This window comes from Candoia aspera, chromosome 2 (assembly GCF_035149785.1).
Source record: "Candoia aspera isolate rCanAsp1 chromosome 2, rCanAsp1.hap2, whole genome shotgun sequence".
Lineage (NCBI taxonomy): Eukaryota > Metazoa > Chordata > Lepidosauria > Squamata > Boidae > Candoia > Candoia aspera.
Genome location: NC_086154.1, coordinates 74,452,142 through 74,473,540, shown reverse-complemented (window position 1 = coordinate 74,473,540; position 21,399 = coordinate 74,452,142). Strand labels below are relative to the sequence as shown.

The following is a 21,399-nucleotide window of genomic DNA, read 5'->3' as shown; positions in this document are numbered from 1 at the left end:
TGTCTTTTGATGTTTAATAGAATGCATATCCAAATGCCAGGGTTTGTGGCAAATGACCAGAATTGGAACAGGACAAATAAGCATTGAAAGGGGAAATCATATTGCTCAAATGTGGACTCAATCCACATTTGCATCTTAACTTCCCCAACTTGGTGACCTTCAGATCTAGCCTATATCCAGCATTCACTGTTTTTTATTTCTATCAGTCTGACATGGGTATCAGATACCTCCAAACTGACCTCATTCAGCCTGCACTAGAAATAAACATGACCAATCAATAGGCTATAACGTGGATCCTTACATACAGGTGATATGCTGTACAGTAAACTCCGACCTGTTTAAGAAAACTTTGAACCAACCATTTTCCCTTAGCCCAGTCTTCTTCACAAATGTATTACAGTGGGAATAAAATGGAGAGCCCTAAGTAAGGGGCCTTGAGCTCCTGGAAGAAAGGCAGGATATCAGCCAAAGAAAGAAATAAAACAAACAAACAAACAAACAGAACAGATTTCAGTGATTATTTATTTAAGGTGCACTAATATCGGCACTTCTTCAGTTAGATTCTGAGGGTAAGCAGGACAGCAAATGCACATGCTGAGGTAAAGAAGGGCGTATCAGTTTGGTCAACAGGGCAAGGACCGCTCAGGAACACAGTGAAGGAATCATCAGCTGCTGAGAATAGTATGCAAACGATATGCCTATCCTTGGGTTTTCTCAGCAGCCATTTAAGGAAGCTGTTTTCAAACCTGCCACCAGTTTATGCTGATACATGCTCTCTACCCATCAGGATGGTTTTGAATTTTTTGTTTGTTTGTTTTTGTTTGCAGGTTAAAAGGTCTATAATCAAAGCAAAACTGTAGCCATAAGCACATTTACTAAGAAATCCTGGGAGGAAGGGGGTGTTCCCTATGAATAAATATTTATTGAATTGCAGCTCTCTTTCTAAACCAAGTGAGCAGTGACGTAACCGTGATGCTGCTGATATCCATGCACGCTTTCAGAAAGTGCTGTCTGAGATGAAACCAGTACTCAAAGGGCTGACAAACTGAGGTTGTTAAAATCAAAGCAGATTCAGTACCATTAGGCATCTAGTATATGCATAATGACATCTATTAGCTTCTGCAACAATACAGCAGACCTAATTACCTGTTGATGGTGCAAATTGTTTGCTACCCCAGTGGATAGATGCAACATGTAGAAAATAAACAAAAGGTACATTTTCTTCATACAAAAAGCACCAATTGAAACAAAAAGGAAATCCAGTCATTTAGTAAATCTATGAGTAAAAGCAATAATTGTACCACAAGATTTTAAGACTATGAAATGCAGATCATTGGGGGAGGGGGGACAGTGAAATTAGGATTATTTAAGTTATCTTTCCAGTGAGTTAATATATAAAATTTAATTTCAAATAGTTTTTGAAAATGCGATTATTTGGTTCATGGGTAATGAGGATTGCACATGTGATTCAGACAAATTCGAAATCATGATCCAATCCATGACTGAGGTCAATGAAGATTCATGCAAGGAGAGCCAATCTGAGCAAGATCATCTGTGAGTGCTTCGAGTTGCTGGAGAGAGACAGGTGCTGTCTACAAAATCTACTGTTTTGTTTCCATAACCACCAAGTTGGGGAGAGAAGGAAAGGAGAGCAGAGCATTGTGTCAAGAGACTGACCTGTCTCCCTTCTAATCACAGGATGACTTCATCAGGGCCCTTCCAAGTAGAAATTCTCTGCCTAAAGCAACCTGGAGACCACTGAGTGCTCATTGTAAGATTTTAAGGACATCTCCAAATCAAAATATTTGCCAAAGGAGAACATTCATTTTTTTAATGAAGTATCACCTAACCAAAATATTTGGTTAAACAAGTACTTTAAACTTGTATTTTAAACAAGAATCCCGATAAGACAAAGTTGAATGATAGATGCTGAGAATGGATTAACGTTTTAGTATCCTAAATTTGTAAAGACTCTCTTCACACAAAACTCCTGAAAGAAAAGAGTACACCTGCAAATGTCATTAAATTCTTCCTGCAGGCATCAAAGTTATTGACACTTTAAAAAAAATTAAAAGAGCTTCACTGGATCTCTTTTTGAAATTGAATAGGCTTCACCCTAAGAGGGTCCTACTGTGCCTGTAAAGTTCATCAGTTCTGGCAAAAAGTAACAGAATATTGACCTTTGTTTTTGCTGCTCAGTGGGAAGTACAACTCTAGCTTTAGATTAATCCTGCATCAAATTGGGCAGCCTCTTTTCATTCTGAGTAAGAGTGAGCTATTGTCTGAAGTACTGAATGGGGCCCCCAAATCAACATTTGTGGTGTATGCACACTTTTAGGAGACATGTTTCTACATACTGAAAACATGTACAAGATGTATTACAAGTTAATGGTTTAAATGTATCCAAGCCAGATTTTTATAGCAGAGTTAAATTCAGTATATGGTTCATCTATCTGATGGGCTTTGTGTGGTCATTCATGGGGAAGGGGAGAAAGAAGAGGTGCAAATGACAAGACAGGTGCAACATCATCACACAAGTATTGCCATTTATATATTTGAATCAGAGATTGGGGTTCAAGTGTGTCAGCATGGCATTTGGTTGATGATGCCACTATGGATGTCCTTCTGGCTTCATCACAGTTTGCTGCAGGTGATGCTGGAGTTTGTATATCATTAACAAGAAGGCTGTGTTGGTCTCTCAGTGAGAAAATGAAAAGAGACACAGTGATTGGAAGTGATCAACTTGCAATCTTAGGTCAGGGGTGGAGACCTTGAGGCCCACAGCCTCATGAGGCCCCTGAAAGCTTTGGAGGCAGCTCCCAGCATCCTTACAAAAGGGCCACCAACATGTAACTTTTAATCTAACAAAAGGGATACTCTTAAATATATTGGGAATAATCATATTAGTTGCATTGAATTTTAATTATATATACATTAAATTAACTTAATTTTGGATTTTTTGTCCTAGCCTTGCCCACTTCTTTGTTCTGGCCCTACATTCATTCTGGAGTAGTGGCTCTCCAGCATGCTCTTCAAAAGCCAAATGTGGACCTCAGGCTCAAAAAACTTGTGCACCCATGGTTTCTAACACAGCTTCTCCAAGAATGAGAATGTGAAACTCAACTTTGATGTGCACATGTGTAGCCTTAGAACTTTTTTTTTTTAAATGTTCTTTTACTGTTTCTGAAGAACATTCCTTCCCAGTTGGATTTTGTACAGTAACATCATAACATCATCTAGTGTGCTTTTCAAGTGGTTAATGCAATTCATGTAGTTAGTTAGGCTCGATTCCCAAAACAGGGTTGAATTAGTTCCTCAACACTTCAGTTAGACTCTTTGTTGCTCCCTGAGTGTGGAAGTAGCACCGCTGAATTCAATGGAAAGATCTGTATACTTGAGTTCAGCGCAATGGATGTTTAAGTTCTTCTACAGAGAGAAATCTGACATTTCCTAATAAGTGGCAATCAGATTTAAAAAATCAGGCACATATTTCCTTACCACTGAAGTTCTGTAGGCTGTTTTGTAGGCCTATTAAGTATTTTGGATCAGCTGATTAGACTTTTTTGTTGATGAACATGGTATACCCAAGTAGATTCCATTGGATTCAAACATACACACAGAGGGAGCAAGAGGGAACACAAAAAGAAACAACCCTGCTGACATTTACTACAGGTAGTCCTCATTTAGTGACCATAATTGGGACCAGTAACTCAGTCATTAAATGAAGTGGTCGCTAAGCAAAACCGCAATTGTGCTTATGATCTTACTTCAGCTTTCCTTTGCTTTACAGTCCTGCAAAGATCATAAATGTTAGGACTGTTCGTAAAGTTACTTTTTCATCACCATTGTAACAGCAAATGGTTGCTAAATGAGGCAGTCACTGAACAAGGACTACCTGTAGGTACCATTGTTGCATAGCAGTTAAGCTATGACAATATTGTACCCTCTTCAGTGGCCACTTGTAACCCTAACTTGGTTATATTGTTTATCTTTTCTTTAATTAAATAAGCCTACATTTCTATTTATTGCAAGCTATAGCATTAGGCATTTCTGCCATAGCACCACTATTCAAAAACGTTGTCTCTAGGGTGGCATGGACATTACTGCAGCACTGTAACATCTCTATAAGAGAGAAAATATATATCTGTATATATATAGTTATATTTCCATTTTAACGTAATTCCCTGAGCATTCCTTTTTTCCTTTTTTCTGCAATCAGCTCCTGAATTCTTTGGTTCTTTGTCCTTCCATATGGTGGTCTCCTCCTCCAGATGATGTTGTGTTGTGGCACTTCATTTTCCAGCTCATGAATTTTGTAGGGTACATCCAGTGTGTTACCTTCTGGCTGCTCTATGGTTACATTAGAACTGGATTTATTTACCTTGGCAACAACTGGTGGACCTGTTGTTCTATGTGGTGTATGATCCTCAACAGATGTTGCAAGGGTGGGAGCGATGTCCTCTTCAATGTCATTAACTGTTGAGTTTCCATGTCCTGTTTCATTAGTGAACATACCACAAGACTTGCAACACAGTTTATTATATCCAGGAATGGTACAGTATTGATGGAGAACTTCCATGCGACAAAACATTGATCTGTCTCCTTGGCAATGTTCTGCTGGAAGAGAAAAACAAATTTAAGTGTATGCTATATATCTAAAATGGAATCAAATAAACTTGGCCTTAAGAGGCCCTTGCATACAATAAGGTATTATATGTGCTCTTAACTAAAGCTCTCTCATGTTTCTTTGCAGTCATCAAAAGCAAATTTTATGTAGTACTTCAACCTTCAGGGGATATGGGGACAAAGTGACAATTCCTGAATGATGTAAGTTCAAGTGTGTCCCCAAACACACATATTAAGACCATGCAGGATATAGCTGTTTAGGCATGATAGTGACTGTATGTGCTTTCTGTTAGAACCATCCGCCATATGGATCACTCTAGTTACATGCTGAATTTTCCTAAACTCATGTCAGCAGCTTGTACTGAGTGTGGTACATCAGTGGAATTAAAATTATTTATATAGGAAGCAGCTTTCTGATTGATTTAACATGCACTTCTGTTAATTTGATCGCAGGACGTTACTTAGTATATTTGGCCCAACGCAGATCACACACAGATCACACATAACTGCATTGGTTTGACTTCTTATTATTCAATTGTTTTAACCTTAACAACTGGAGGCAAATTTACACTGGCAATGATGTAAACAGAATTTTGAGAGCCTTGGTGGTGGGTGAAAAATGCTATACACATATTTAAAGACTCCATTCACTATACTACTTGCCACAGAAGTTGCAAATAGTCAGTGTCATCACAAATCAGTGAGACTTATATAATCACTGAGCATGCTAAGTCTTAATTGGTCTTTGATGGGGAGGGCAGTTTCCTTTTTTTCTACAGGTTTCCTGGGCCCTGTTTTGGCTATGTAAGAACAGGCACTTAGCTGAAATCACTCTCTCTTCCCTTTCCCACCCTGACATCAAGATAAATTGCCATCAAAGAAGCAAATTCATTGGGCTCTATCCTTTGTGCTTCTATTATTTTATAATATACCATGTCATTATCCAAATGCTAAAGGCTTAGGTGGCATATGTACAGAATCTTTCATCTATAAAGAATGGACCATCTTCAGAGCTTCCATACATTGCTAGAACATTACTAGGCAGCCTTCAATCTGGAACTTTTTAAATGTAAAAACCAAGGCAGTTCTCTAATCTGATGGTCTCACTTTCTGGGAGAGGTTGTCCACTATACAACTCAGATACCCATCTTAAAAAAACAACACTCAACACTGTATTTAGATGAACCATGCATCTTCCACTGTAGGAACTGATGCACCACGTAATACATATTTTCATTGTCACAGGGAACTGAACTTTTACAAAAACTCCCCAACAAGCTCAAAAACTTCAGTTCTTCTGAGTACCAAAACATATATCATCTTTACTGCATGACTCATGCACTTATCTAAACATCTATGTGTGCCTAATTATGCCTTCAAAATGTGGAAGAGTTTTAAAAGAAAATAACAGAGAGACATGCTAAGGAAGAGAGAGGTTAGCATAAAATGCTGGATCAGTATTGAGACTGAGTGCTTGTTGAAGGAAACCATCTCTGAGCTATGCTGCATTATGTGCCCAGATGGGAAGAGAGGGAACACATCCATATTGCCATCTGGTGGTAATATTAATTTGGATGCACAGTTTACATGGTATTTAATTTCATATTTAATTTCATACTACATCTGGCTGCAACATGGAGCGGCTGCTGCTGCTGCTGCTACTATTATTGCTACCCTACTGTGATAAGAACAGAGTAAGTCGAGGAACCATATTTGCTGAAGAAATATCAGTCTTCCCTACGCTGCTTATAAAGCATGAACAAGTATTCTTAAGCACCCTTGTTTACATAAGAAATCAATACTGAAATTCAGTCCAGGTTTCCAAGTATTGCAGAGGGAGAATGAGCAATCTGAAGACTGAATTGAGTAGAGGTGGATGCAGGATGCAGATTTTGAACAGTTAGGGACTGAAATCTCTCAGGGGGTAAAACATACTAAGAAAGTTTTCAGAACTTGCCTCAGTGAAAACTATAGGAGCTATGAAAGCACATTGCAGTGTTCTTATATAGCTCCTGATCATTTCAGTACAGAGAGCACAAGAGAATGTCCACACAGTTACTACCTACTTTAATTTCTGGAAGCAACACACCATGAGGATTTCTTGACACTTAAAGAATCTGGGGAATACCTGACAAAAATCCTTCCTAGCTAAAGTTCTGGGGGTAGATGAGTCGTGTGCTTCGAGTTGGGTGTGTGTGTGAGTTAAATCTTTCCCATGGTGATGTTCCCATGCTCCAAATTTATCCTCTCAATAAAATTTGTCAGCAAGAGATTTCAGATGCATCTTTGCAAACGTTGCCTAAGAAGTCTACCAATCAAGATGCTACGACAGCATCATTGGGCACTTAAGAGGAAACTGCATGCAGATATGGCAGCACAGAGGTTACTGGTGTTAGCCTTTTAACTGCATTGTAATTTATAACCCACTCTAATTCAGAAGCATTCATTGATTGCAGAAGGGATATATTCTCTTCACTCATCCTCTAAAATATTACAGGGCATGAGTGTGTTTCATTGGCAAACATATCAGTCTAGCGTATGTTAATACTTTTAAAAATGTAGCTATTTGGCAGGGTGAGAAAACAAATTTAAAGTAGTACTTTTAAAAAAAACACCAAGTATTTATGGGAAATAAATAAATAAATACATTTTGTTGCTCTTATTTGACTTTGTGCTAATGTTATGAAATATAGTTCCAGTTCAGTTTCATAGGGGAAAGGATTCCCTGAATTCTTTAAGTTAGAGATCAAATGTTTTATATATAGAAATATTAATTTAACAACTGTAGGATTAAAGTATGTCTAGATGTTTAAAAGTTGCAAAATAATGACCTATATTTGACATGTATTTTTCAAACTAATTAAAGAAATGGTTGCTGTTCAGTCAAGGAGCCTGTTGAAACAGCTTTAGAAAAATGCCTTATTTTTCACAATAAAATAACCACCTGCAAAACATGTGGATTATTTAATAGAGTCAGGTGAAATGATGACTCCTGTGATGCTCTTAAGACGTGTTTCATACATAATTAACAGTTTATAGAAAGACATCTTCTTTACTTCCATAGTGAAGGGTAGCCATGGAACAGCAACAAGACTTGTGCCACCTTAAATATGTAACAAATTCATTTTGGCATCAGTCACTTCCTGGACTGCAAGCCACTTGCACACACAAAGGCCACCATTATCCTTCTTGATTTTAAGGTGCAAAAGTCTCAAAGCTGTTTGCCGTAAGCTTGTGACTTGTATGTATCAGAATAAATCTAGGTGGTTGTTCCTGCAACAAAACTGCCAGGCCTGCTGAACTTTAATCTTTTATTTTGCAGTACGCATGACAGACTGGAAGTATGTCTTTAACTCAGCAGTAAGAAAAAAATAGTTATTTGTACAATCACTTTGGTACACATTTCAACTGGCCTGATAGAAAATATTGAACAGCAAATTGAATTGGCACATCTTTAATATTGTGTTAAATACATACAAAACACTGATAAAATATCCCTGATAAACCAAAGTGCATATAGAACTGCGCACAATGCCCAGATATCTTATTGCACCATTCTCTATAGCCACCCATATTTTCAAACATCACTTAACAGTTGTCTATTGAAAGGTAACTAACAGTCATAAGTAAGTTGATAACAGTTACACACCAATTATTTTACATAACAGTATTTAGTGCCAAATAACACGTCTTTGCCTTTTATGTTGCCATGTGTAATTACTAACATGTTGCAGCAGGAAATAATCATAATAACAGCAAAATTTAAATATGTGATCACATGCTAATGACCATTTTGAAGTGCTACATTGCCAAAAATCCATAGGGCCACCTTTGTAAGGTATATCAAATGTTCGAGGAAGGATAGCAAGCCAATTGTTATGGTACCCCAGGACTAATGCCTTTCTATTCTTTGATATTACATGAGTGGTACAGGAAGAATAAGTTTTAGATCTTCAACACGAAGCAGGTTGAAGCAATAAATGGCAATTAAACAAATTAAGTGTTGCAAAATACTCTTTTTCATCTAATTTGGTAATGATCTTTTTCCTTCTCATACATGGACTGTGCAAACTTCCTTCTAGTGTTTTATCATTCAAGTAAAAACTCTGTACGTGAATATCAATTTATGATACCAGTACACTGTATTTAAAGCTGGAACTGGAGATTAATGCCAATGCAATTAAAGTTTAAGGCATTTTTCTAAACATAGTTTCTTCTTTCCTAAGCAAAATAAAACAAAGCAATAAAAATTGAGGTAATTCTGTAGTTCACACTGTTATGCTTGCCAGTTGACACACATCTATAGATCATACACACACGCGCGCGCACACACAGACACGTAGAAAAACTGAACCAATCAAGCCAAATATGCATATGGTGAAAAAAGACTGATGAATGTAATGATGGATAAAGAATTAATTGCTGAACAACTTTTGACATTACATCGTGTGTCAATGCCATATTGTCTCAACGGTATTACAATACTGCACACCACAACTTGTAGCATAAGTACATGTTCTGCCATGTTGTTTTTCTAATTGCTTTTTCCAAAAAAGTAAAAAAACAAGAACATAAGGAACAATCTGATAAAATTGTGTTTTTCTACTTTTGGAAATCAGTATAAAGAAAAAGGGGATTCATCTGGAGCACAGTATATAGCAGCAGCAGCATTTGATGGACTATATATAAAAAGAAGTCCCATCTTCCTGAATAATAAGCTTTTTTCATGGTAACAAACACACATTTTAAAGCCATTGTGACACATGAATTTAGAAGCAATGAGACTATAAAGAAAGATGGAATGAGTGCTTTTGTCCTGTTTGAATACCCTGCAAAAACATGGATCTGGCTAATCTGTGAGTTAGAGGACCTTTAGATGAAAGGAAAACCTTAGCACTACAAGTTGTCATTATTGTGATGCGATCACATTCACAATAAGTTCTCAGTTTCACCATCAAACTCAAATCATGAGCCAGTTAAGAGCCTTTTTTCACCATCACTAACCAACAAGCAAACCGATATCAGCTCACTTTTTAGAGGACTTACAACAAACTGCAGATATTCTGCTTCACACACCCAACCCCTGACGACCTCCACTGCAGCAGTGAAGGGCTGCTCAGTCTCCAGAGAAGCAAGACATTGGACACTGCAGCCCAGTGTAGGGAAAGAAAGATTAATCTCAAGATAAAACTGGGAAGGTTCAAGAAAATGTTCCATATAGGAAAAAGAACAGAGCAGAAGGCAAAGTCCACATTTGACGTGGCATGCAGTTAAAGGCAAAGGCAGAATTATAAATGGGTCTTTTACTTGAAGATATTTTCTGGATAGGATAATCTGTGTCCGGCCTTGACAGCCACTGTATCATGTAGGTCTTCTTGGATGTATCTGATGAATTTTCTGAAGGAGAAAGAAGGATTTGGGATGGAAAAGGGGGAAAAAAAATGAGCACATTTTGTAGCTTTTAGGGAACATTTTACAATCCTTGGTTCTGTAAGCTGAATTAATAGCCCCCACTCGAATCACAAAAAGGGAAATATTTTAAAAATCAAAACTATACTTAGAAAAACACCACTGTTTTTAGTTTTAATCAAGTTAATCATTTGAGCCCTTCTGTTCAGATGTATCACAATGTGGCAGGCTTTCAGAAAGGCCAACACAGAACAAATGTAGATATTGCATAAATGTTTTTATAGAAGTTTATTTCCATTTTAGGATTTCTTCAGACATTCTGGCTGTTAGGCATGCACTTAAGATTTTGAAAGTCTACTTTTGAAGAAGCAGGACAAGGACAGGGGAAAGGGCTGGTTAGGGCTTGCAACAGCTACAAGGAGGGCGATTGTGGCTCACTGTGGGTCTGGACTGGAAGTTGCAGAAGTAGAGGAAGTACAGAACAGAAAAACAGCAGCGGGGAAAAATAAAAAGGGAAAGGTGATAGTTGCTTAACCTCAGTACCTAGTCTCCACTATTAAAGTTTCCAAAATGGAGTCTGATCCTCTGATAACTCATAGACAAAGAAGAAACTATGCATTTAGGTCATGCCAGGAATGATTCTCAACACTTTGGCCTTCTTTATTATTCCATTCCAGCTGCTGGAATTTTACCCCACCCTCAGAATTAAAAACAGACTTCTTTAAGAAGTGTTTTTCACATTTTTTCTCCAGCTGCAATAGATGTAAAGCTGTTAATACTGGGAATATGGGACAGATTACTCTGACAATACAGAAGTAAAACAGCAAACGTAACTATAGTGATGTCTCAAGTTTACAAGAGTCCTCCCCACTTCAGCCTTTCCCCCACCTCTGCAGAAGACTCAAGAAGTAAGAGTTTTTAAACTCACTAGGACATGAAGATAGCCTGCAGAGCCTTGTTGTTTCTGGCCTATCTTCTTTACAAAATCCAGTAACATTTTCTCTTGTCCTGCAGAGAACTGGCCTTTCTTGTGTGCCATTACCACAGGTTACAGAACACTGGAGAGAAAACAAAAAATGGGCATTTGCAGTTTATATCTTTATCTTTATACACACACACACACAATTACTTAGTGCTAACAGTCACTCCATTGTTACTCTTATTCCAACATTCTAAACTCTTGATGAGTCTAAAGCAAAATGGAGCTTTGTTGTTTATAAATATAAAATCTGTACATTCTCATTTTGTACTTCCAAGACAAAGCAACTGAAGGGTCACACAGACTTTCCCATTTATTTCAACTGAGTAAGCAAATCCACATGGATAATCTTATTCCCCCCATTAATAAAAATAGCTAAACTAAAATATAAATTGAGCCACAATACACATGTCTGCTTACCTGTGACCAGGGTCCTATCCACCACCGTGCAGGGCAAAGTTCCCGATTGCAAACCCTCTTGCCCTCTGGACGATCACTGCTGCAGTACTTGGTATGGACAGAGCGATTTGTATTGTCATGCAGGGTTTGGATGCATCGTACTGAACGCACCTGATATCCTGTTTTCCCACAACTTTTGCTGCAAGGTCCCCAGTCACCTGTCACCCATCTGTTGCAATGAAAAACAATTAAGTCAAATATATAATAGCACCACTAGATCCTCCTGGTCAGTATGATTATTTCCAGAATGAGTATTGTTTAGCCTGAGACCTCAGGAGGAAGAATGGCAGACTGAAGAGGACTCTGCAGAAAGTGGAGCCAATGACTGTAGTGAAGAACGAAGAGCTGGCAAGTAGACCAGCTCTCTGAACCTCTCCAGAAAAATTTGAGGATGAGAGATCACCCACAAGTGCTCCAGACAGTTGCTCCTCATGAGGAGACTGCAAAATAGTGTTCTCCAGTGGGTTTTGAGCACCGGAGATGAGGGAATAGTCATCTTGCTCAAACTGCGGTTGGAGCCTTTGAAAGGACACTAAGTTTGCATACGTCCTTTCTAATGACTTTTAGAAATTACTTGTTAACTACTTTTCAGCTATTAGAAACCTTTGGATTGACAAGTTTGGAAGCACCTGGTGAGTTTGCCATCAATCCTTAACAAAAGAAAGTTTTAACTACAAGTTTAAACTCTTAATTTTGGGGAAATAAACAGCAAAAGGTTGATTAAAACTTTGATTTTAGAAAGCTACAAGTGGACTAAGGGTCCAGATAAATTTGAAATAAGATTTTGGAATTAATTATAAAGAATCCTTCCCATGGGAAAATGCTTTTGTTTTTAATTTTTTAAAAAACATAGTAAGATAAGATTTAAAAAATTGGACACTAGAGGGAACTAATGATTTCAGTTAAAGGAGAAGAACACATAAATAAACTGGACTAACAGTTACAGCATGGTGCAAAATATTCTAACACTGGAAATATTGAAGGACACTTTTGAAAAATGGAGTCAGAATTTAATATTAACCATGTCAACAGTGATATCTGCCTCTATGGATAGGCTGTATCCAAAATACTGTATGTTATGGAAGAGGAACAAGTTTTACCTGACAAGACAGAGACAGAGTTGAATGTGGATTTACAAATGACAGACTATAAGAATGACATGAAAAAAGATGTTACACTAGACATACAAAAGAAACTGGCTCATGTTTTAATAATTAAAAGGGACATGCAAACAATAAACCAAGAGAGTGACCTGGATAATTTTTTCTATATTGGACTTACAAAAGAGACTTGTTAAAGCTTTGAAGAACCTCGTGAGAAGGGACAGAGAAGAAATGAAAAGAAATCAAGTTCTACGGCATTATTTGAATGGACTAAAGATCAAGATTGTTAGAAGTAAAAGGAAAGAATGTAAAGTTGGTTTATTTGTTCAAGGTTAAAATAGGTATGTTGTTATTTCTGATAACCCTTAATGGACTTTCGCTGACACCAGGACTGAAATGGTGACACTTTATGGATTTGTTTATTTATCTATTTATTTTCTATCCCGCCTTTATAATTTTTATAAATAACTCAAGGTGGCGAACTTACCTAATACTCCTTCCTCCCCTTATTTTCCCCACAACAAAAGATGGGACATGGGAAGAAGAGATCATTTGTTGTAATTCAAGAGGAGGTGAAAAGTTACTAACATTGTTTTTATATGTTGCCCTCATCTAAACTAGAGAGTGGAAGGTTGGGGAAGCTTTTTATAGATTTTGACTGGTTTCTTCAGAAGAAGGTCATATATGGACAATGAACCAGCCCGCCCCAACGTGGTGCTCTCCATGTGGCCTGTATGTTTACAGGGAATTATGGGAGCTAAAATCATTAGACAGTGATTAGTACAGTATAAGCTACAGTTGCTCTATGGTGCTTGGAAGTTATCCTTGTACAGTTACATTGTGGTGCTTAGTTTTTAATCTTATTACTGTTTCAGAGATCTGTAAGTCACTCAGACATGATTGGAGTGGCATATAAGCCTATTAAAATAATAAACTAACAAACAAAATCCCAATATACTTAGAAATTAGAACTGGATATCACATATCCCTAAAAGATATGAGACCTAATTGAAATAATTCTGTTTTGGAACTTTCCTAACGTTGATGTGTCGGACTTTAAAGAAGAGAATTTCCTTCTACTCTTTCTGACAAATAAGATCATCCATTTGTCATACTCTAAACAATTAATATTGAAACCAGCAGAGAGCGCAACCACTGAAACAAGTGTTGTTAGCAGACGCTGGCACAGGAGCAGCATAATTCTTGGAAATAAATTTGCTACTTTAGCTTTGCCAACAATTCAATAGTCAGCTAAGAGAAAGAAAGCCATAGCTGCACAGTTTGTTCTACCACTGTAAATCTTTTAAAGCAATAGAGCCATTTCTCTCAGGAACAATGTTTAACTACTTCTACATTTGTACTTTACTATGTTAATGAATGGACTATTCACCTTGATGCTTCCTGAAAAATCAGGAAAAAGTTTACATAGTATATTCTTAATATATTTTCTGTAAGGTTTAATAGGAGTTCTGTGAATAACCCCATTGAAACAGAGTGTGTGATAATCATATAAACATTAAAAACTTAAATGTTGCAAACATCTGGACTCTTCTCTTTTGCAGTATTCCATCTAACACTGTTTCCATTACCCAGCAGTGAATTGCTCAAGATGCTTTGTAAATGCATTCGAGGACAGTTTGCTCAGGTTGCTAGACCCTGATCTAAGTGAAATAGAAACACCCTCCAAGGAGAAATTCCTCTTTGAAATCAGGGCAGAACTAAATAGTTGCTACTTTTCTTCTTCTTTCCAATAAATGCCTAGATGTTCCTTTCAGTTTTTAGCTAGGACACAGTGAACAGAGGAACGTGAAGAGCAAATGAATTATACAGCAGACACCATTCCCGAGCCATCTATGATTTCAAGGCCTTCAAATTAATGTATGTACATAAAACCTGCTCTAAGATACTCCTTCCTTTCAGGTATGTTTGCTTTACCATACTGAAGGTCTGCTAACAGCCAATGATGTGAGCTAACAGGTGGTGGAATGATCAGTATTATAATATTACCTCAGACACGTCAACTAATTTGGTTGGGACATGATGCTAAACAACCTATGTGTAACATTCTGGCTTATCAAGAATGAGCAAGTATGCCAGTTCATGCTGATCACTTGATCTCCCTTGGACTCCTCCTGATAAGCAAGCTAAGAATCCTCTACCTATGATTGGTTTAGCATTACAGCTACATTTGGGATACCCAGTATGCTCCCCTCTTACAGAGCCAGACTTATAAACCACAATTTCTTCTTGGCTTATGATTCCAGTTTATTAGCAAATAACAAGCCATGTCTTTGGAAAGATGAAGGCTAGTTCAACTTCTTGTAGAGGAGCCATGTGGAAACCAACCGGTATCTATATAAGCTTCTTCTCTGGTCTTGATAAATTAAAATTCTAAAAAATTGTGGCTTGGCATTGTATCTGAACAGGGCCATTGTGTTGCACCAGCAGTTAAGGTTTGGCAATCTAATGATTTGGGATAAAGTTGACAGAGACTGTAAAGAATGACCATCTTTACAGTCATGCTTTTTATTGTCCACTTTTACTTAAGTTGAATGTAAATGCACACTCACTAGAAGATGAACAAATTGTCTCTCAAAATCAGTATTATTTGTGTATCATTAAAGTAGTATAGAATATGTTTACAAACAAATTCCCATTCCCATGGGAAAGCACATTTTATTCAAAACAACAAAATGCAGATGGACTGCATCCTCACACAAGTATGCACTTGGATTTATCTACAAAAATCTAGGAGAATTATGTTCTCAATCCAAAAAGTGGTAATCCTATTTATACACTTTTTAAATAGGTAATCTCTAGTTAGATTAAGAACAAAGGCATGTCCTCTATCTTTACAGCACCTGCTAATAGAAACTATGGAATGTAAATATCTGTTTAAAACTAGAAGAAGTAAATATCCAAATTAAAAATACCATAAATGTTTCAGTCTAAAGTTTTTGTAAACAGAAAATACTCATTTTCCCATCCTTCTTCAACAACCCAACATTTCTAAAAGTTAGGCTACATGTTCTGTTGCTGTTTAGACTAGGATTAGCAAATGGTATTTTCTTCAGTAATGGCCTGTACCTATTTTTTGAAAAACTGAAAAACAATTTATTTAATTTTTTTAAATGTAAGTTCAATGATGTCTTATTTCTATTATGTTTAGTAAGATAGGTGGGCTATTTTTTTAAAGAAATGTTTGTCCTCTTCAAAATCTATTTTGCAATCAGGAGGCATCCTTATTTACATGGTTTTCAAACTTAAATCTTAATGTTGCTAATTTCATGATTTCACTATGTAATTTCTAAACTGATAACATTCTAAAAAGTATGGCTATAGAGCAACCCTGACCCAAAAAAGCAATAGGAAGGGAAGAATGTGAAGACAAAGTCATCTGAAACAAAGCCATGCTGCTTTAGCAGAAGAGCATTTAATAGCAGTGAAAACTCAGAGAGACACACTTACATTGGCTGGGAACATTCCTGGAGATTGCACACTCTACGAATGGGCTTGGGCTTTGAGATGGACTCACAATAACTGCGATGAATCATCTTAAGGTCATTCTTCCTCCGACAACCATATTTTGTAAATTGATAGCCTTAAGAAAAAAACCTTTATCTTCAACATTTCAAAGAACTTTCACATAATTCAAATATTTTTGTTCTCCTCCTACTGAAAATATCCTGGCCACTATTTTGTGACCTCCTTATACCAGTTAAACCAGAGATAAAAGCATAATTCTCTTCTGCTGCATGGGGGCCTGGTTCAGAGGTTTGTCCATCTCTCAGTAATTCAGGCAAGCATGTAGAGTTGTTATTAGCTTATAAACAAGCTTCAGCTATATAAAAGTAAAGTAAAATTTCATCGGAGTCAAGCTCAACTCTTGATAACTTACATAGACACATTCCTGTAATTTGGTATTGCCTTCTTTCATTGAGGTTTTTCTTTTTGACTTCTCAGTGTGGTCAACTGCCCTGGGCTTCCTAGAAGGTCCTCTCCCACCTAACCAGGACTTTGCTCAGCTCTCTAGGTCAGGCAACATCGGGTTTCAATTATATGGAAGAATCAATTCACTTGGGCTGTCAGAGCCAGGTTGCAAAAATCTGGATAATCACAAAATGACTAAAATGGCAGCCTGCCACCCCCCGCACCCCAAAAATCTTACACTTGGCTGATCTCAAAAAAACTAACTAAGATTCAGCCATCAGCTGTAGGCAAGACTGAGAAGCAGAAGAATCATGTGGGAAGATGGCAGTGGCAATTCATATATTTGTTAAGAAAACAACTTGGATGTGTCTGTGCAGTTACCAAAGTCAAGCTTGGTTTAAGGGATTTTACCTTTACTTTTTAAGAGTAGCATAAATTCTGTCTGGCCTGGTCTACTAATTTGTACATCCAGTAAACCCATCTGTGTTATGGTTGCATTTTGTATTCATAATGTTAAATTCTGTGAGTGCCTGAAATGTCATGGAGACATAGATTTGTGGTATTCCAGTACAGTATATTTATTCCCCTCATGTGATATACAGAGAATGATGTTGGGAATATTTTTGCCAACCAGAAGAACACAGACATTCAAAATAAACATATCCTTGTGCAGACTATAGACTTAGAATCTACATTTTCAGACAAATCATGGTTTTTGTCATGTAGACCAAGAGATATCACAGCCTCTACTCTGGAGGTAGAAACTGAGTCCTCTTAAAAAAGACAAACATAGAGCTAGAGGAAGAAACAGAGGACGATCTGTGAGCTAAGTTTGGAAAACCTCTGATTAAGTCTGAATTTACAAAGAATCTGAGGAATGTCCAGACAATAGGGACAAAGGGAACATCTGTTTCAAGAGAAATCTAGCTGCGAAGAAATAGGTAACAAGTTTAGACCAGAATTTGCACTACACTTAATTTCGTTTTCTGTCTTACAACGGTTGCCTATTTTTTAATTTCTTTTATTCAAGTAATTGTGTGTACTTCAGCCTCTTATACATATCCTCACGTTGTGCATTAGGAAATAACCTATTTTTTATATCTTTCCTGATCTGTAATAATTAATCCAAATCTTTCTCCAATAATCTTTCTAAATATCCTGGCAGAACACTCATTTGTAGCAGATTGGTGGCATCTTGTGGTCTGCCAGGAGCATTGCATCTTTTATAAATTTTCTTTTTTAAATCTGCCATTTTCCAATAACTTGAACAGCTCTATAACCATTTTCCTTCAGTACTGAATGTTTGTATTTTTATATTTAAATTTAGAAATTATTTTTATAGTTCATCCTCTCTCTCTCTCTCTTTTTTAAAATAAAGTTTGATTTTATTGATCTCTGGCCTGTCTCCCAACAGGAGAACAAAGGACTTAAATTTCTAGTCATATCCTTCTAAGTTGGCATATGAACAAGGAGGCAGCAATATAGAAATTATTTCAAGTTTTGTATTTTTCACTCTTCAATCACAGTCAGGCAGCACAGGGTATAAAAGCCCTATCTCTTCGACACACCAGGGTTAAGGAGAGGACGCCAGATAAGTACTCTCTGGAAGAAAGGTGGTGGCAGCAAAAACTATCAAGCCTATAGCAAAAACCAGGAGGTGGTGGTCAGGGGTGAAGATTTAGAATAGAATGGGAGATGAGGTTTAAGACCTCCAGCCTTCCTTCCTACAGCTCAGCAGTTCTGCCACAGGCATACAGTATAGTTAAAGACAGCAAGAATGGTGAATGTTTGAGATGGATTCCAAATTTCGGAGCAGGTAGAATTTTGGAAGCTGGGAACTGAATTAATATGTGTTGCAATTTTGCATGTTTCTCTAAAATCAAACAACCTGCATATTACCAGTTATGTATTGGTTCAGTCTACTATAGATGTCCACAACTATAGTAGACTGAACCAATACATAACTGGTAATATGCAGGTTGTTTGTTTTTAGAGAAACATTCAAAATTGCAACACATATTAATTAATGCAAGGTGCATTCTCCAGTGAAAATTTTATACCACAGCATTTTGTTTCCTCTCATTCATTTATTTCATCCTGGTTACTCTTTTATCTACTATCCATTTTCTGATGTGCAGAATGTTGTGAATAATAGACAGCAATAAATACTTTCCATGGATTGTCTTTTTCTACCTATGATTTTTCATGTTATTCAAAATTTTCCCTATTAAAATGTAACTGAAGATGTTAACGTCTAGTGATTAAGAAATCATTACACTTTGGATAGACTCACAAATACTGATTGATGATTGTTTAGAAAATCAAATGTGCTGCACTGAGTGAATGAACTACCACAGATAAAAAATTACAGGTAAGCCTGTTAAATCATTTCAAATTCATGAATTCCTGTCTCATATTCAGCTATAAGCCATTATTAAATCATTAAGCACATTTAAGAACATAATTAGAAACACAGTTTTTTATAACAGTCAGAAAAGTCAATGCAGTCATCGGCATCTTTACCTCCTCCACAAGGTTTTGAGCACTGTGACCATTTTTTCAGAGCCCATTCATATGGTATAGAATCTTTCAAGACATTGTTATCATCTACATTTAAAGAATCTTCATGGATCATAAATTTGTATGTCAACGAAATCTTCCCATTACCATGAGGAATTACCTAGTTAGACAAATAATGTATATATTTTCAGGAAGATTATTTTTAACATCACTTTAAAATCACTTTAAAACCAGATTTCAACCAAGATAACAGGAGTGTGGCTTCTGTGATTCTCCAGCCTTGTTCCAGGTCCATGGTCCTGGCAGTCTCTTCATTTCTCCACTGCCAACCACTTTCCCCCACATGACCCCCAGTCTTGTTTTCTGAAAGAAAGGGAAATCCATATCCCTGGAGCTTTCATGAAGAAAAGAGGCAACATATATAGTTGGGGAGCACAAACTAGATTTGGCTTTCATCCTTATAATTGATTCCTTAATACAGTGTTTCTCAACCCTGGCAACTTTAAGACTTCTGGACTTCACCTCCATTCCCCATCCTAACCTCAGCATGGCTGGCTGGGGAATTCCGGGAGTTGAAGTCCACACATCTTAAAGTCGCCAAGGTTGAGAAACACTGACTTAATGAAAACAATTTATCGAATATGGGGTGCATGACTCACTGTGGCATAGCCACACTCATCTTCAAGTAACTTACCAGAATGGTGATGCTGTGATGTAAAGGGCCCATCGTTTGTACCATTTCCCTGTCCTCATCGTTCCGATATTCCCATTCTGCACCCATGTGGATGAATGTTTTGGAGTCTGGCACATAGTTGTTTTCATTTAAAATATATTTCCCTGTCTCTCTGTTCTTGATCGCTAAAAACAAATTGAGAAATACGAACTCAAGAGATGTCAGGAGGGTTCCCCCCCCCCTTCTCCTTTTTAATTTTCTGGGGAGTAAAGAAACTAGAAGTCACAGATGTGTCTGCTTGCTTTATTTATTTTACTTGGAGAATTGATCAAAAATATCACCAGAAAAGGGGTAGTTTCTATACACATTTTAGTACAGACATACCTTGGAGATATTGCGGGTTCAGTTCTAGATCACTGCAATAAAGTGAGTATCACAATAAAACAAATTTTCTGGTTTCCCAGTGCATATAAAAGTTATACTCTAGTCCAGGGTTTCTCAACCAGGGTTCCCTGGAACCCGAGGGTTCTGTGAGAGGTCACTAGGGGCTCCCTGGGAGATCACAATTTATTTTAAAAATTATTTCAAATTCAGGCAACTTCACATTAAAGAGGTAAGTTTCCTTCTTTATTTTTAGTTTAAGAACACTGTTAATGCATATACATAGGCCTACACATGAAACAAATATAATAATGTTGTAACTTCTGGCCTATATTTGAGCCTGAATGTGCAGGGGTTCCCTGAGGCCTGAAAAATATTTCAAGGGTTCCTCCAGGGTCAAAACATTGAGAAAGGCTGCTGTGGTCTTCTAAGTGTACAATAGCATTATGTCTAAAAAGAACAATCTGTATACCTTAATTAAAAAATACTTCATTGCTAAAAATGCTAATCATCATGTGAGCCTTCAGTGAGTCATAATCTTTTTGCTGGTGGAGAGTCTTGTAAAAAAATGCAGTATCTGCGGAGCCCAAGAAAGTGAAGTGCAATAAAACAAGGTATACTTGCACTAACAAAATACAATTTGCTTAAAAACTACCAAAATGTCATATCTAGTCACTACTTCACCCCAAAATAAAGAACTGGGAAATCTTTGTTTCTCATCTAAGGTGGAACTGAGAACTGTCCGGTCCTAAGGCTGGATCCAGGTTGCTGAAGGCCCCATTCCATCCTACCACCTAACCTATGAAGCCATGCCCATTCCACTGTCCTCCTGCATCAATTTCTATACTTTTCTCTCTGTGCACTGGGAAAAGTGTTTCCCTTTCTCATTGTACAGAGTCCAAACCAGAAGAAAAGATCATCCTCTTTCTGTAACAGAAATTGTTTGCATTCCTCTTTCTCTGCTTTGAAAAAAGAATAGCTGTAGTTCCCAACGCCCTTCCCAGAGTTGTGGCAGAATGGGGATTTATTTTTTAATTTGTTAGATTTATCAGGCTGCCTAATTGTCAAACATCTCAAGGCAGTGTACTATGTGATGCTAAGCATTGGCAGACTATGAATTATATCATAATTCATCACAGACAACAGTTCAAGGCTTGATGTGCTTTCTTGGAACCTAATAGGGACATGACAGATTCTCCTTGCCCTCCCAAGCTTCCTGCCATCTCCCCTGCCCAAATTGCTAGGATATTCTAAGGATGCCCCCCAAATAAAGCTTTATTATACAATGGTTCTTCCTAATTTACAAAACTATATAGGGG

General features: G+C 37.2%; 1 protein-coding gene and 1 long non-coding RNA gene across 4 annotated transcripts in view; one reads left to right on the top strand and one right to left on the bottom strand.

The window, feature by feature from the left end:
- The first annotated feature begins 1,098 nt into the window (after nt 1–1,098).
- On the top strand, nt 1,099–4,706 carry LOC134489515 (uncharacterized). The gene is made up of 2 exons (XR_010067128.1): nt 1,099–3,140; nt 4,220–4,706. It is a non-coding gene; the product is annotated as an uncharacterized LOC134489515 (long non-coding RNA).
- Nucleotides 3,879–21,399, bottom strand: part of ADAMTS2 (ADAM metallopeptidase with thrombospondin type 1 motif 2) — a 300,115-nt gene continuing 282,594 nt past the window's right edge. The window contains exons 16-22 of one of the 3 annotated variants that reach the window (XM_063292232.1): nt 19,721–19,884; nt 19,030–19,186; nt 16,045–16,177; nt 11,435–11,642; nt 10,964–11,093; nt 9,934–10,023; nt 3,879–4,614 (exon numbers count right to left, since the gene is read on the bottom strand). In XM_063292232.1, the coding sequence (XP_063148302.1) occupies nt 4,172–4,614; nt 9,934–10,023; nt 10,964–11,093; nt 11,435–11,642; nt 16,045–16,177; nt 19,030–19,186; nt 19,721–19,884 (1,325 nt within the window). In that variant the 3' untranslated portion in view covers nt 3,879–4,171. Of the gene's footprint in view, nt 4,618–9,672; nt 10,024–10,963; nt 11,094–11,434; nt 11,643–16,044; nt 16,178–19,029; nt 19,187–19,720; nt 19,885–21,399 lie in introns of all 3 variants that reach the window. The other 2 variants (XM_063292231.1, XR_010067127.1) reach the window with 2 other exon arrangements.